We start from the raw sequence: 15,568 nt of genomic DNA on the forward strand, positions 1-15,568 counted from the left end.
AACTTTGGCAGACATAAAAAAAAAAAAAAAAACACTGCTTTTGGCTTATCAAACATGCCTGATTAGAGTGAAAAGAAGCATTTGAGTTTGCAAGTGCATGAAAAACACATAAACACATACACTCACCATAGAACACACATCACTCTTTGAGCTATTAATACATTTCTGCAATGTGAGAGCCTCTTTCGGAGCACAGAAACTAATACAGTCACTGTCTCCTAGAAACGGATATATGAAGCCCTCTTGTGGTCTAAACATAATCTGTCTGATTCTTGAGGCTTTGCACAAAAACACTGAGTGATTCTGAATAAATGTAAATGTAAATAAACTGAACAGGCACTCACGACAGACTAAAATGCCGCATATACTTCTCTTTCTTCGAGTCCTCCTAAATGTCACAAGGCTGTAAGACATGCTGTAAGAATCATTATTGCTTACAACCAAAATCACTTGTCCGATGTGGATCGCAAGTTGTCTTTACGCTTATGAATTCATATAGAATATTCAGATGCAGCTTTGAAATAAATATGTGCACCATGTATTTCAGGAGATTGCAGTGGTGTGCACAGGGTTCCTAAAGAACAGGGTGTAAGCTTAAAACGCAGCACCTCTTCAGGCCTGCACTAGTGCTGGTTCCTGCCTGTTTTAGGTGATGTCTATGCAGAGACAGGCAGAATTTCAATTAAATGTATTTTAAAAAATGTATTTAGTATTTTGTAATTTGGATTTTGCTGGGCAGAAAAATGAAAAATGTAATTTGTAACAACATGATTTAAGAGCTTGTAGTTGTGTATTTGAAATACTTGAAATACTTACTGCTTGGTTTAACATTTAATTTTGTTCTCAAAAAAAAAAATCCATTTTCATCTCAGTTTAGACTGTAGAAAAACACTGTATGATTCCAAAAAAAGATAATGGGGACACTTTGTAAAACTTACATGAAACATACTGTGACAATGTGCTAATAGGGTTGCCGTCGTATACTGGTCTGAAACATTACATATGAAAACTGATGATTGTCATATCATGGACAATACTTACATTTACTTGTCTATCGTATGATAATGCTACCCTATTAGTGTCATTAAAAAATATTTCAAGAATATATCAAGTTTCATGCCTATTAGGACATAATAGTTTATTAAATTATAAGCATTTGTTCCACAAAGAAACAAAATAATAGTAATAATAATAATAATAATAATAATAATAACAAGAAGAAGAAGAAGAAGAAGAAGAAGATTAAGAATAAGAATAAGAATAAGAATGGTGTAACATGCCAAACTATTGTGATATTTTCTGGGACGGTTTATCGTATACCATAAAAAGCTCAGACCATTGTATCCCTACTTGCTCATCCTTTATGACATACTGTATATTCAGTTGAAAACATTACAAAGTAAAGACATTTAACATTTTACAAACTTCATCAACTTCATTGATTTTTGTAAATATCTGCTTATTCTGAATTTGATGGCAGCAACATGTGTCAAACAAGTTGGGACAGGAGCAGCTAAAGACTGGAAAAGTTGTGGAATGCTCCAAAAACACCTGTATGGAACATTCCACAGGTAAACAGGCTCATCGGTAACAGGTGATAGTATCATGATTGGAAATGAAAGGGGCATCCTGGAAAGGCTCACTCTTTCACAAGTGAGGGTGGAGCAAGGTTCATCACTTTGTGAACACATGACTGTATAAAGGAGATTCACACATGGGCTCAGGAACACTTTGTAATGTGCCTGGTTGCTTTGACTGACAGAAATCACCCAGCATGCACCTCTGAATTTACTCTCCCCTCAAAGATGAGCCAGATTAGATTGGCATTTAGGTTGACCTCTGAGGCATTGTAGCTGATTTTATGTTAAGTAAGCATTTCAAATATACACACTATCTTGTGAGAGGGAGTGTGACGGCCTAAGGTTGGCCGTATCTTTGCTCTTCTTCTCCCAGGAAGACGGAGGGTGAAGCTGAGACCTGTCAGTGACGCAGCACACCTGAATAGGCTTGGCTCAGGAGTCTACATGAGCAGACCTGCAAGATCATTTCTCTCATTCCCTGTCCTGCCAGCTAACACCATTTGCCCTTTGTCAAGGATTTATTTCACATTCACACACTTACACAGATATTGTCTACTCATTACTCACAGATACACCTCATTTGTACGTTTATTGTTCATAAATTTAGTCAAAACATCTACATCTGTGTGGATATGTGGTCTGTCTACTACGTCAGAAAAGGTCGCTGGAGACAAAAATGTGAAAGCTGTGATTATTAATGAAGCTGCACATGAATCTCACAAAATTGAGATATCTTCAGGAAAAGTGCTTATTTTTTTTTGTCCAAATCTGATGTTTAATACGATTGCCACTTCGGCTTAGACATTAGAATTAGATTGTCTGACTTATCTGTGTAAGTACAGACATAAACACACATATACATATACCATACACTGGATGTATCTTCAACTTGTCTTTTTGTTTAAGGTAACACCGTAGGTGGCCCCTCAACTGACATTTTCGCAGCATAGTACTTGAATGCAGCACTATGCCCTCCTTCATTAGTTGTCCAATGAGAGTCCAGGATGCTGGAGCGCGTGTGTTGCTCGCGCGTGGGGGTTGAAGCGAAGACGCGTGAGCGACGCGACCAGCTTGAATTCCGCTCAGCTAGAGGTAAGACTGCTAAAACAGCTACTGAGCACAAACATTCCATTAATACGAGCATTTGCTGCCATGTTAGCGTATTGATTATTAACGTTACGAGTTATCTCGTCTAATTTGACAGACCGCTGATGAACTGTCTTCAAGACATTGTGCTTTCTCTCTTGGTGCTTTTATTAACGTGCGAGCTAACGGTAGCTAGCTGATGTTAGCTTTCGAATGCGGCTAGCTAGTAGCATATCTCTTATCTTAACAGCTAGTTTTATCTGCATACTGAAAGGAATAGCATCAATGCTTTAACCAGTCATTGGCCTCATTTATCCCGATTGTCTGATACGAATGCGGGAGAAAAGGTTAATATAACGTGTTAACCTTCGCACTTGGTCTTAACTAAAGCATTGTTCATAGCACGTTGGCTCTTAGTTTCTTGCTAGCTAGCAACCCCGGTTATCTCCTGTCAATCCTTGGCACCGCCCATGCTAGGTGGTAATTAATGCTGTATGCGCTTGTTGGTAAACCGATGTAGGCGCGTAGATTCATTCAATATTGTTTCATCAGTGTCCCCTTGTGACTGTCAGAGGCTGCGATAGTCATTTTACTTGTTGTAAATGGAGATATGCTAACTTTTGTTGTCATAGCCTTGCCCAGCTGCCGTTAGCATGTCAATGCGTCATCGGCCTGCGCTCGCTCAACACCAGGTTTGCTGTTGGTCAAAGTTAGCTCAGCTGGTTTGTCAGTCGCTCTGTTTTCCTCTGTTGCTGACGTTTATTTCAGTTTGTACCTCTCGTGAAGCTATGGGTGTTATATTTGAGACTTGAACATTGATGATTTTGTGGCAATAATAGTAGTATATTGTAATAATCCAAAACGTGTCACATGCAGAAGAATGAATACACCCGCACTCGCTGGTGAATAACAGCAGAGAGGTATTTTTCCCAACTCAGTTGCTGGTTCTGTCAGTAAGTTACTCAATTACTGTCTGTGACTTATAATGTGTATATGTCAAATAAAATTGTTCTGTTTCTGTCAGAGGAAGGAGCTGCCACTTGGTAATGGACGCCAATAAAGGTGAGTACAAACGTAACGTTATTTTTAAGTGAACTTTTTAAGTGTTTAAGTGTCAAGTGAATAATAAATCAGGTGGTTCAAACTGTTTTGACTCACAGTTTAATAATAGCTGTTCCATATTCATGTCTGTATAGATGTAGAAAAAAGATAAGCGCGCATTAAGTGAAACTTTCACATTTTCAAAGCAGTTTGAGATTAAAGTTCCCATGAAGTCAAAACAGTACTTTAGCGTTTTTATCACACACAATCTACATCACCTATACGGCAGGAACTTATCTAACCCAACACTGCCAAAAAGTCATTTAGTGGGTATTATTAATGGTATTTTAGAGACTGTCATTAAGGAATTTCAAATGTTGATGACTCATCCTGCACAAGGAGACATATGCTAATTTTATGACACGACCATGGATGTTTAAAGAGAAGGATGCTGCCAGAGCAGAGTGTTTCTATGGGCAGGAACTGATAACTTTGTGCACTGATTTAGGTGAAAGTGGACCATATTTTGTGGGGAAAATATTTTCTGTTTTTCCCTCTTATGTGCTCTGGCTGCCTCAACTTTGAACAAATACCTTTACTTGTTGCTAAAGTAACTGCTAACGGGGACCAAACACAGCCCTGAGACTGACAGAGGCAAGTTTGACAACAGTTAGTACCAAGGTGATGTATGGAGTTTCCTGATGGACAGATAACTTAACTTGTTACTAAAGTAACTTGTGATGGCTGCTAAGTGCAGCTGGCTGTGTTCACTGGGAGCTTCCAGCCTGGGCAGAGTCAGCTAATAAATCTGCTGGTGTTAGCTGCATGGCCGGTGGGCATAACACAAATTTGATGCTATTGATTACTGTAAATGCTAATCAGTGTCTGAAACAAGGCCCTCATGAGCTGCCTGTTTAACTAGCTGCTGGTAATACCGCATTTTACAACAATGTGTTACAGGTGACTCAGCTGCTCCTGAGTGGAACATAATCTAACAAGTTTAACATTAAAATAGTAAATAAAAGTGCAGCCCCATGCAGCTTGCAAAAGATATCAAAATCAGATCAAAATCAAAATTTCAAAAACCATACTGGAATTTTGCAAGTGAATGCGTTTTCCTCAAGGCGTTTTTTCAGGGCCAGGCTAACGCTATCCCCTTGTAGGGCGTGCGCCCCATGTATTCAGTTTGCAACTGGGAGCCCATTGCTGTATGTCATCAGCACACTCTTCCCTGTTCAACAAAAAAACCTCTTGTTAAGAAATGTAGGGTTCCTGTCCCCCGAAACAATTTTCATTTGTTGTAGAGTTTGTATTAATAAGATAATGCCAGAATTTTCAAGGATTTCCCACAATGACAAATGCCGGTTCAGCCGGTTCACATAGAATCAAAATGGTTTAAGGTGTACACCAGACTAGACCAGCAAAACTGGAAACTGACTCAACCCTAGAGTTTAATCCATATTCTCTGAAAAAGTCTGAAGAAAAGCAGAACCTAGCAAGGTTGACTTACTTATTTATGAGTGCTATTGTATTGGGTATATTTTATTATTATTTAACAGACATGAATAAAAGAGTTGCATAACCCTCATTCTTGTCATTTTACTAAGCAGTTTATGTAATGATAATGTGAGAGGTATACCTGTTTTAATATTATTTGTTGGTTTGGTAGGTAAAGGGGATCAAGGGATGCAAAATCCAGGTGGGCAGATGGACAGACCTGTCAGCTACCACTTCTTGGAAAGGTCAGTGAAGATTGTTTATGCTGTGAAAAAGAAGGTAAAAATGGAAAGATTATCATGGTCACACCATGCCGTTGTTAACATCAGTTGTCTGAACACCTTAGGATGGCATTGGGAAAATGGCAACTGCTTTTAAAATCCTATACCTATTAATGAACAATTATTAGCACACAGCCTTTTTATTTGTACGGGCCTTGGACACTGTGATATTATTTACTGCTTGTGGAGATATATTGGCTTTTTTAAAATGCCAAAGTTTTGGTCACAGTTGTCAGCTGCATGTTGATATAATTGGCACTTACTAGCCAAAAGATGAAAATTACAGTAACTTCCAGACTTAAATATGGTACTGTACCGAAGGTGATAATTCTGGTGAAGTACTTGTGATCTGATTTTGACCTTGATATCATGTGGTAGTTTTTATCTTGATGAGAAATACTTAATACTTGCTTAATTACTTAGATTGATTACAAAGTTAAATGTATGCAATATCAAAACATATTAAGTTATCCAATTGAGGTTCAATATAGTGAACTACTCTGTTATGTTTAGCATTGGACATTTCACACACAGCAGATTATATTAATAATAATGATTAGTATTGTTATTAATCATTGCTTTCTCTTAGTCACATTGACTACCACACCCAAACACAAACAAAATTATCTTTATCTTAAACCATTTTGAGATCCTTCTGTGGTTCCCAGCCTTCTAAGTTGAGGACTCCCCTGTTAAACACTTCAAGACTGTGTGAGAATTGGTTCAGGATAGCAGTTTTACTTTAACATAGACCATTATATTACTTTGACTATAGATTTTTTGAATTCATGTCAATTGTCATGTTTTTTTCCTCTCATAGCATGCTTCCCAAAGTAGTGAAGAGGCGAGTGCATGCCCTTAAAAGGCTACAGGTGCAATGTGCCAACATAGAGGCTAAATTCTACGAGGAGGTCCATGAGCTCGAGAGGAAGTATGCTGCCCTCTATCAGCCACTATTCGAGAAGGTACTATTAATAATGTTCTTACACAGAAATTTTTCTTTACTTAACTTGACTTTAACACCTTGCTTGTTTCATGTTAATGCAAACAGAGCAAAGACTTGGAAAAAAGTTTAAAAAAAACAAGGTCTCAACAAATAAGGCCTGTTATTTGTTAAGATGCCAAGTATTTAAGAATCACTTGTGTTCCCTGCACTAATGGGTGGTGAAGTATGTCTCTCTGGTCAGATATGTGGACAGTGAGGACGCATCCTTGGTGCTAAATTGAAAACTGCCACAACGAGTAGTCAACTGTTGTTTTGTCAGTCAAGGCTATTTCCAGAGCGAGTGACAGGAACTCAGCCATTCTTAGTCGCACTGGAGACTGGCAGCTGTAATCCTGCTGCACCTGTCTGTGCTGCGTGTATACTGTGTATATATATGTCAGTGTGTGTGTCATTCTGTCTCCAAAATGGTGTTGATTTCAGCATGCTAGCTGAAAATAATTCAGCCTTGTTGATTTAATGCTTGTTCATGTACAGATAATATGCTAATATTCCCAAATTCTTCTCAAAAATGATTAAGTTTGTCATAATCTGTGTGTGTGTGTGTGTGTGTGTGTGTGTGTGTGTGTGTGTGCGCGCGCATGTGTGTGTGTGTGTGTGTGTGTGTTTGTGTGTGTCACAGAGACGAGAAATTGTTACAGGAACAGTGGAACCCACAGACGAAGAGTGTGAGTGGCACAGTGACAGAGAGGAAGAGGAGGAGCTAGCCGTAAGTACTCCTTTGATTTGGTACTTTGCAAAATTGTACTTCTGGTTTTCCACAACAAAAGAAAATATCTGCCAAGTCAATTTAAATAAAAGAACAAAGCTTATCTTTCCATGGTGGGTGAAGGACATGACGTGCAGGACACACAGGAAAAAATGATTTTCAACATCTGCCTCCTTTTCAGTAAAGCAAACCAAAACAGACATATTTGGGCAAACAGTATTGTGTTCAACAGGAAACGACAGGGTTGTGGAGATCAGGGGGACTAACAAACTGTGAGGACTGTGTGACTCACTGATTGTGTAGCGATCTTGTTTGTATTTGATTTTTTTTGCTCACAGAAAATCTGTATCTTGTCAAAGATCTTGATCTCAATGACTCACTTGAAAGCTTAAAGTAGATTGTTTAAGCTGTTTGTTCAAACAGTGAAGTTTGATGAGTGCTCTGCTGCACTTCCCTCAGGAGGAGGTAAAGGAAAAAGCTGCTATTGAGGATGCAAAGAAAGAGGAAGCCACGCCAGAGGAAGATCCAAAAGGTATCCCTGAGTTCTGGCTCACCATATTCAAGAGTGTGGACATGCTCAGTGACATGCTACAGGTACATTGAAATGATTGATCTCTCACTCTGGACCTATACACATTGCGCCCCATTTCTGAACTCGTGTCACTGATCTGACTGTTCATGTACCATCAGGAACATGATGAGCCCATCCTAAAGCACTTGAAAGATATTCAAGTGAAGTTTTCTGAGCCCGGACAGCCAATGGTCAGTATCATCATGTTGTAAAAATGATATCATTTGAAATAAATGAACTTAGTAGGGCTGAAATGCTGAGTGTAATTATCTGTCTCGCTTGAACTTTCTCAGAGTTTTACATTAGAGTTCCACTTTGAGCCCAATGGTTACTTCAACAATGCTGTCCTCACTAAAGTCTACAAGATGAAGTCAGAGCCTGATGCCTCAGACCCTTTCTCATTCGAGGGGCCAGAAATCATTGACTGTGAAGGGTAAGAGCCAGAGCACAGAAGCATGTTTGTTCACCTGTGGATTTGACACATACGATGTTGAGGTTTAAGGAAAAAATGGAGATTGTGTGGTTTGCAAAACATTTCTGTTCACTCCTTCTATATTAATCTCTCTTGACTTTACATCCCACATATCAACCTCCACTTGGCACTCCCAACTTTTACCTTTTTTGTGTCCTTGCTTTCTGCCGCCTCTCACTTTTTTTTGCACAACTCCTCTCTCTAGCTGTCAGATAGACTGGCACAAGGGGAAGGACGTGACGGTGAAAACCATTAAGAAGAAGCAGAAGCATAAAGGCCGTGGCACAGTCCGCACTGTTACTAAACAGGTCCCCAACGACTCTTTCTTCAACTTCTTTAACCCTGTCAAAGGTGAGAGAACACACAGAAATAGACATGCAAAGAGGAATGGATTTCTCAGGAGGTCTAAATGTAACAGTCATTGCAATTAATCCTCCTGTCACCAACTTATCTATGTGTCTCACAGCGCAGTGAATGTTAAAATTCATAGCTGTGCTCTGTTAGCTGCATACACAAACCTCTTGAACAAACCCTGAATCACTGAAAGCTCTGAGAGGGAGAGCCACACACAGATAGAACTGCTTGGACAGTCAGCATGTTTGTGTTCATCTGCAGGCGGCGTGGCAGCATGTTAGCACGCATGTCATGTGGTTTTAACGTCGGCTACTGCATGAAGCTGAATTCAACAGCAGGTGGCGCCAGAGTCTTAAAACTGTTTTGGGTTTTGCAGTTGCTCTGCTGCATGTCCTTGAAACAGTCTGTTGCTCACTGATGTTGGCTTTGCACATGAAGCCGTGCACACTGGACCGTGGAGCATTTATGTCAACTTTGGTTTTACCATTATTTTCCACCTTACACAGTTTAGAGTTTTGTGGTTCTAAACAGTCAGTTAACTGACCACTGACAAAGCAACAACCTATCCAGCTACTACCTGAAACATTTAACAAATTAGTCCCAACTTCTCAAAGAGTTTCAAAAGAATAAATAAGTGATAAAATTAAAAAAAGAAGACAATCACTGTTACACGTTCAGAATCAGAGAAGCGTTTCTTTAAGGCCTTTAACTTAACTCTGATGAAACGTTAAGACATTAGGTAACGTTACTGGCACAATTGTCCTGATCAAAGGTGAGGTCCGTCTAGAAGATCTTGAAGTTAGTCATTCTCTCTTAAAAGATCAGTAAGTTAGACAGCATACACCTACTTTAATATCTACTACCTTTCCTGTGTTGTCATCTTACCTGTCAGACATGCCTGGGCTTATTCTGACAAGTTGACCTGATCACTCACTGGCTGAGCAAGTGTTTGTCTTACTGGTTCAGTCATAGCCTCGGTATATGACTGGTGCATATAAATAGCTCTTTGTCCAGTGTGTTCAGGTGTGCAGTTCTGTGTTTGGGATGTCCATTAGCGAATAAGCCATCCATCGCTGATCATGTGAACATGCACAAAGACTGCATGTGACTTGACTGCCGTGCAGTCCACACGATCTATTGTGTATTTCTTACTTGAAGTTTGCTATTAGATTGGATTAGAGAGTAGATCCCACCGCAAAAGCTCTTCCTGATGAACACTGCAGAATTTTTGAAGAAATTCATTCTTGTAATTTTTTTTTTCCACAATGGCAACAAAACAACACAAACACAACTTTTCATATCTACATCTGCCTTGAGAGGAAGTGCATTTTTTGTTATCAATCATATCTCTTCTATCAGGTTATGTGAGAAAGCAGAAGAATGTTTTTGTCTAACAGCTAAACATAACATTGATCGATTCATTGCACAACCTGCCATCAATCCTGCATTTTAAGTAGAGCAAGGCCAATATTAACTTACTGCAAATGCATTGGTATTAGTGTATATGTCAGCAAATAAGTAACAAGAAATGCAGTGCAGACATGCCAAAGATATGTTTGATGGACTCAAATGATCAAATTCTGATGCTCACAGTGTAAAGTACAGAACCGTCTAAGTGTAATAAAGCAGTTTCCCCTAATACAGTATTGTAGAAAGGTGGGGAAAGAGGGGATGATGTCACTGTTAGTCAGTGGTGCACAACTGTTTGCTAACAGCCTGTCACTTTCTGTGAATGATGTGACCTCACACTGTCATGTCATTGGTAATGAGTGTAGTTGTTTCCTTAAATGGGCTTTCAGACGTTGGTTGAATTAAAGGTAATCCCAAAGATGCCCCAGTGAAAGATTTTACAGTATAAAACAAATGTAATGTGAGTGTTGGCTTTGCTGGTCATTTTAAAATCAGCATGCTGTTTAAAATCCCATTTTTCCATCTTTCATCTGACCTTAACTGCCTTGTATAGTCACTGTAAAAGAGTGTGTTGTGGTGTTTGTTGCTTAAATGATATTCCTTTATGGTTACAGCTTCACCGGATGGAGAAATGGTGAGTACACTGTAGCTTATTCTTCCTAAAATCCCCATCAGTTTTACTTCCTCTTTCTTCTCCATCAATCTCTTTAGCTTCCTAGCTGTGTGAAAATGATCGCTTTGTGTTCTTGTTTTACAGGATGAAGACTCTGAGTTCACCCTAGCCACAGACTTTGAGATCGGTCATTTCTTCCGTGAGAGAATAGTTCCCAGAGCAGTGCTGTATTTCACTGGAGAGGCCCTGGAAGATGATGAGAGTGTGAGACACACACACATGCACACACATATGCACACACACAAACCTGAACAGAGAAAAGGCCACAAGATGGGATGTTTGCAGCCTGAAAAAAAAAATCTTTTGAGGAAATATGAGCTGACATTGTCTTTGCTGTCCCACATGTGGGTATGTTTTCACTATCAATTTTATTTTTTGAATGCAGTTTGAAGAGGAGGAGCTGGAAGAGGGAGACGAAGAGGTTAGCAATTCCCACTTCAACACTGTGAATGTGATGTTGTTCCACACAGCTGGACATCACTGCTTACACAGGGCTGTATGATCACAACCATTCTTACAATTGTTTTTGTGTCTCAGGAGCAGGATGAGGAGGGTGATGATGACGACGACGAGGGAGACTTCGACCCCAAGGTCAATATGAATTCCTGACCTTTTTGTCTGATCCGAGTATTGATTGTGCATCTGCTGGTGATGTGTTTGCATTCCGATGAGTCTTTTTCAATGTGACTCTTTGTATTGGTGCAGTGATGGTGGTGTCAGGTAGCTTATGGAGCTGAGAATTGAACTGAGCCCCCTGGAACAGCACAGCAATCCTGGGAATTCAGAGAGGGCTTCTGAAATAAGAGGGGACATTTTTTTATCTCATGTGTAAAAACAAGTCTTCCACAATTTAAGCCATTGAGTCCACTTTGTGTTTTAAAGCCACTGAAAGTGTATCAAGATGTATTTCTGTTACTGTTCATGTGGGCACATACTCAAGACAGGCAGAACCAGAGAAATGCATTTGCATCATGCAGCGCTGAAGGAAATGATAGAAGTATTTACAGCATTTTCACTGCATGAGGCACTTCATTTGGAATGAATTGGCAGTCTTGTTATCCATATTTGAATATCTTGGAGATGCTATTACCGCACGGGGGAAATATTCAGCTCAGTTCAACTTATCATCATACTTGCATAAAATAAAATGTAGTCTTGCCGGTCCAAGATCATATCATGTTGGCGCTCAGTGGTCCATGGTATGGTCACATATCTGCAGAGATAAACGCTCCTATCGTGTTGGTTGTTGGTTTAGCTTTGAACGCTGTGGGAAGAAAGACTGGCACCGCAGTTTAATTTGCACTCAGGGATGCACTCAGGAGATGCCACTGCAAACATTATCTGACATGGTTTGAATGAAGTTGACACACGGTTTTCATCTAATGTACTAGTTGTTGTCCAATGCTTCTTGCTAATTAACCGCAAAATCATTATGCTCTTACACAGGATCAAATTGTTACGAGGGTTCTGTCTTATTGGCCCTCTCTGTACTGATGATACTGTTTATATGGGCAGCAGTAACCTAGCAAGGTTTAGCTAAGACAAAGTCTAGACAATCTATTATTTGGCTGTTATAGACATCAAGTACTTGTAGATTTAGGTCTCTCATTCACTTGAGCCCCATGATGATGAGAATCTGAATTTTAATTCATATATTCATGAAAGTTCTTTAATTGCGTCTCACATTTCCAGCTGCAGCTCTGACAAGCAATCTATCCTGAGAAGGAGAAGCATTTTCTTTCCCTGCACTTACTCTCTCACACCATTGGCTACAAGTTATTACATAATGGCCGCAGTGAATGAGTCATTTATTATGTGGCGTAGTTGGGCATATAGTTTGGTGAGGTGATCCATTATGAGCTATTCCAGGCTGGTAGTGAGTGAGGTCGTAGCATGGCCTGTAAGCAGTATTATCAGGAGTGACCCACAATGCTGCTCTGTCTGTGAATGAGCTTCTTTAGCAGCTTGTTGTGTTGAGCTTTTCTCTCGTGGTACCTGTTCAGTTATTCATTCTGCCTCAGGACTTCAGTGTGCCCATTCACCAAGTTCAGCTGTGTTTCACTGTGCTCACTATGTCATGAAGGAATGTGACGATTAAACTTGTGCATATTGTTGTCTCTCCCTTCCCTGGATTCCCCTCCATTACAGGCGTAATCATTCTCACCCCATGCATTTCTAGGTAAGGGAGAAATAAGGATGGCGTCCCACATACATTATACACTTTGGTTTATTATTCTGGCTGCCTCTCTCTTTCACTACATCCTTGATTCTCCCAGTAGTCCAGGGTATTTAGGACCCTCAACTCACATCTTGGGTAGTTACGGCTTCTATTGTCTTTGCTCTTTCCATCTATTTGTTTTTCCTCCTGTAGTCCCATCCCAGGTTTCTAACATTGTCCCTTTTATTGGTTAAGAAGATGTTTCTCTAGCGCCTGCTTTCGTAGCCTCTTGCTAGTTAAAGCCCAGTGGTTTCATCAGCTGTCTGTCGTTGTGTTTTCTAATCTGGTCTCTCTCCGTCTGCTCCCCACAGAAAGAACAGCCCCAGCCAGCCGAATGCAAACAGCAGTAACCGGGGTGATCAGGGGAGGCGGAGACCTGCTGTCCATCAAATCAGTTCTTAGCCAATCAGCAAGTCCTCCTACTCTTGCAGGCTCTGCCCTTTTATGAACTCATCTGAACGCAATAGAACGCAAACCAAACTGTGTTTTTACTATGTGCATGACTTCTTTTTCTTTTGTCTTGCGCCCATCTCACCCCCTTTTTATTTGGCTTCATTCGAACTCAAAGCGGGAAGCGACTTGACTCTAATTAAAGTACCACAGCATCCCACAGGGACAGTCTTCTTCTTTTGGTAAGCTGGAGTAGGTTACTACTGCCAAGAACCTCAGAACATCAAATGGAAAAAAACGATAGGAAGTGAATGGTTCCCAACTTTAGTTTTCATGGAAATAAATCAGTTACTCAGGGTTTTTTAATGCCAACAAGAGAAGTGTGAGTTTACCAGGAAACTGCTGAACAAGTCTGACTTAATCTTTCACTGGGGTCGCTGCAGTGTTTTTCTTTTGTTTAGGGTGTTTTTTAAGAGACATACAATGTATCATTTTGAATTTAATTTACTTTTTTTAAATATTCATTGTCATGTCATTGGACTATTTATTCTGGTGTCATGCAGCTGTATGAAGTGGTGCATTTTGGGAACTTTTAAGGCCCAGCCGCAAGTAATAGGCTCAAGCATCATTGGCTCAAATCTTATTTGGGCCTAACTGATCATCAAAATGCGAATACTGCCAAATTGTGTTTTTTTTTATTATTCTCAAAATGAATCTCAAACATTGAACAAATGTGTTCTGCTTTAGTACGGCTCACTTCTGCCCAGGTGCACTGGGCTTAACAAGCATTTAAACTGAGCACTCGAGTGGACACACGACTCTAATTGAGATCATTTAACAAGCATGAGGTCATATTTCAGCACTCTCATATATTGCTCTTCTCCGTTTGCCCCGCCACCCCTGAAAATGCTCTTTGAACTTGTTTTAATAATGATAATAAGAACAATTTCCAATATGGAGACATTTGAAAAGCAGACATTTCTGTCCACATAGGTTGGTTTCAGCTTGTTGGATTGTCCCAGCCCGAGCATCACATCCAGTCTGGTGAATATTTCCCTAAAAGATGACGCATGTAAGCAGACACAGTGGCTAACCCGCAGCCTTTTGTGGTTGTTTATAAGTTATCACTATCTGGTATGTATCTAGTTCTTAACAAATGTCGTTTAAAGTCAGTGACGGGACAGTGTGCGGGTATTTGGATCAAATGCAAATTCTGCTGCCAACAAGCCAAAATGAAAGACGAAACCCACCGTCCTTTTATTTAATTGTTTGCCAATTGTCATTAACACAGTGTAATCTAATTCTGCATTTAAAGTTGTTAAAGAATATATATATATATATTTCTGTTATTGTCTAATGATTCAGTAGAATGTCTGTGGAAAACAAATAGATGAGGTTGCCAATGTATTTTATATACTGCACTTGGATTTTGGCCGTTTGGTTGGACACCTTTGCCTGGTGACTGGCCAGCGTTAGCAGTCACAGCGAAATGAATACCCACCCCCCCAACACCCCTCTCTCTTTTTAAAAAGAACGATTGTAGATCTTGTTGGACAGATCTCTCAGAGCCACGGTTGACATCTTCAAATCTACCACATTGGACCGTGTGCTAGCAATGGCCTTAACTGGTTCTTATTCACAATTTGTTACTTGCGCAATATTTCTTTTCGATTTGTACAGAGTTAGTTAAAATATTCTATTAAAGTTGTGCGACATGGAGATGTGTTTTTGTGTGTGTCCTCTGTCCTTTGTGGATTTATCACTCGTGTGGAGCAGATGTTACCAAGCTTTTCGGCCAGAATGTCTCTTTAAAAATGAAAAATGGATTAACGTAAGATTAGTGATAAGGTTCAAAACAATAAATGCTGAGTTTATGTAACTGAAGAATATTTTTCTTATTTTCTGGCCCTTTAAGTATCTGACAAACCCCTCAGGACCTGTTGAAGGCGTCATGTTCCCCAGGTTGTAATCCACTGGTGTACGGATCTAAATCCTAGTTAAGAGCTTGAGGGCTGTGAAAAAACAAAAGTGAGATTTTTATGTTCTTCAAACTGATTTTAAGGACTTGTAATCCTTTTTCACAGCAGGCGTTTTAACTTGCCACAGTAGAAAAAAGCACAGATGTTACTAATAAAATGAATGTATGTAAGTCTCCCAGTGAGCTGACATGTACATGAGCAGGACCCTGAAACTGAAGCAGCTAAATGGAATTCAGCCGTCATTCATTTTATTCTTTACATCTGTTTTTCCCACTGTGAAATGTCAAAATGTCTCCAGTCAAAA

General features: G+C 39.8%; 1 protein-coding gene across 3 annotated transcripts; it reads left to right on the forward strand.

Annotated features, from left to right (window-relative positions):
- Nucleotides 1-2,608: 2,608 nt before the first annotated feature.
- nap1l4a (nucleosome assembly protein 1-like 4a) lies at nucleotides 2,609-15,004 on the forward strand. 3 transcript variants are annotated; one of them, XM_076733025.1, is made up of 15 exons: nucleotides 2,609-2,672; nucleotides 3,691-3,728; nucleotides 5,377-5,449; nucleotides 6,306-6,450; nucleotides 7,111-7,197; nucleotides 7,657-7,791; nucleotides 7,888-7,959; nucleotides 8,062-8,201; nucleotides 8,446-8,591; nucleotides 10,619-10,638; nucleotides 10,762-10,881; nucleotides 11,063-11,098; nucleotides 11,215-11,268; nucleotides 12,826-12,856; nucleotides 13,207-15,004. In XM_076733025.1, the coding sequence occupies exons 2-14, from the start codon at nucleotides 3,713-3,715 to the stop codon at nucleotides 12,829-12,831; spliced, it is 1,050 nt and encodes a 349-aa protein (XP_076589140.1). In that variant the 5' UTR covers nucleotides 2,609-2,672; nucleotides 3,691-3,712; the 3' UTR covers nucleotides 12,832-12,856; nucleotides 13,207-15,004. The 3 variants fall into 3 exon arrangements, with proteins under 3 accessions (XP_076589140.1, XP_076589138.1, XP_076589139.1); XM_076733023.1 differs by lacking the exon at nucleotides 12,826-12,856; XM_076733024.1 differs by lacking the exons at nucleotides 2,609-2,672; nucleotides 12,826-12,856 and adding an exon at nucleotides 3,568-3,586.
- The last annotated feature ends 564 nt before the right edge of the window (nucleotides 15,005-15,568 follow it).

Source organism: Chaetodon auriga, chromosome 6 (assembly GCF_051107435.1).
Source record: "Chaetodon auriga isolate fChaAug3 chromosome 6, fChaAug3.hap1, whole genome shotgun sequence".
NCBI lineage: Eukaryota > Metazoa > Chordata > Actinopteri > Chaetodontiformes > Chaetodontidae > Chaetodon > Chaetodon auriga.

Excerpts from the sequence above, each read along its gene's own strand:
- nap1l4a (XM_076733023.1), top strand. Across the intron at positions 7,960-8,061 it reads CTGAGCCCGGACAGCCAATG|AGTTTTACATTAGAGTTCCA; the intron begins GTCAGTATCATC and ends GAACTTTCTCAG. Across the intron at positions 8,592-10,618 it reads CTTCTTTAACCCTGTCAAAG|CTTCACCGGATGGAGAAATG; the intron begins GTGAGAGAACAC and ends TTATGGTTACAG.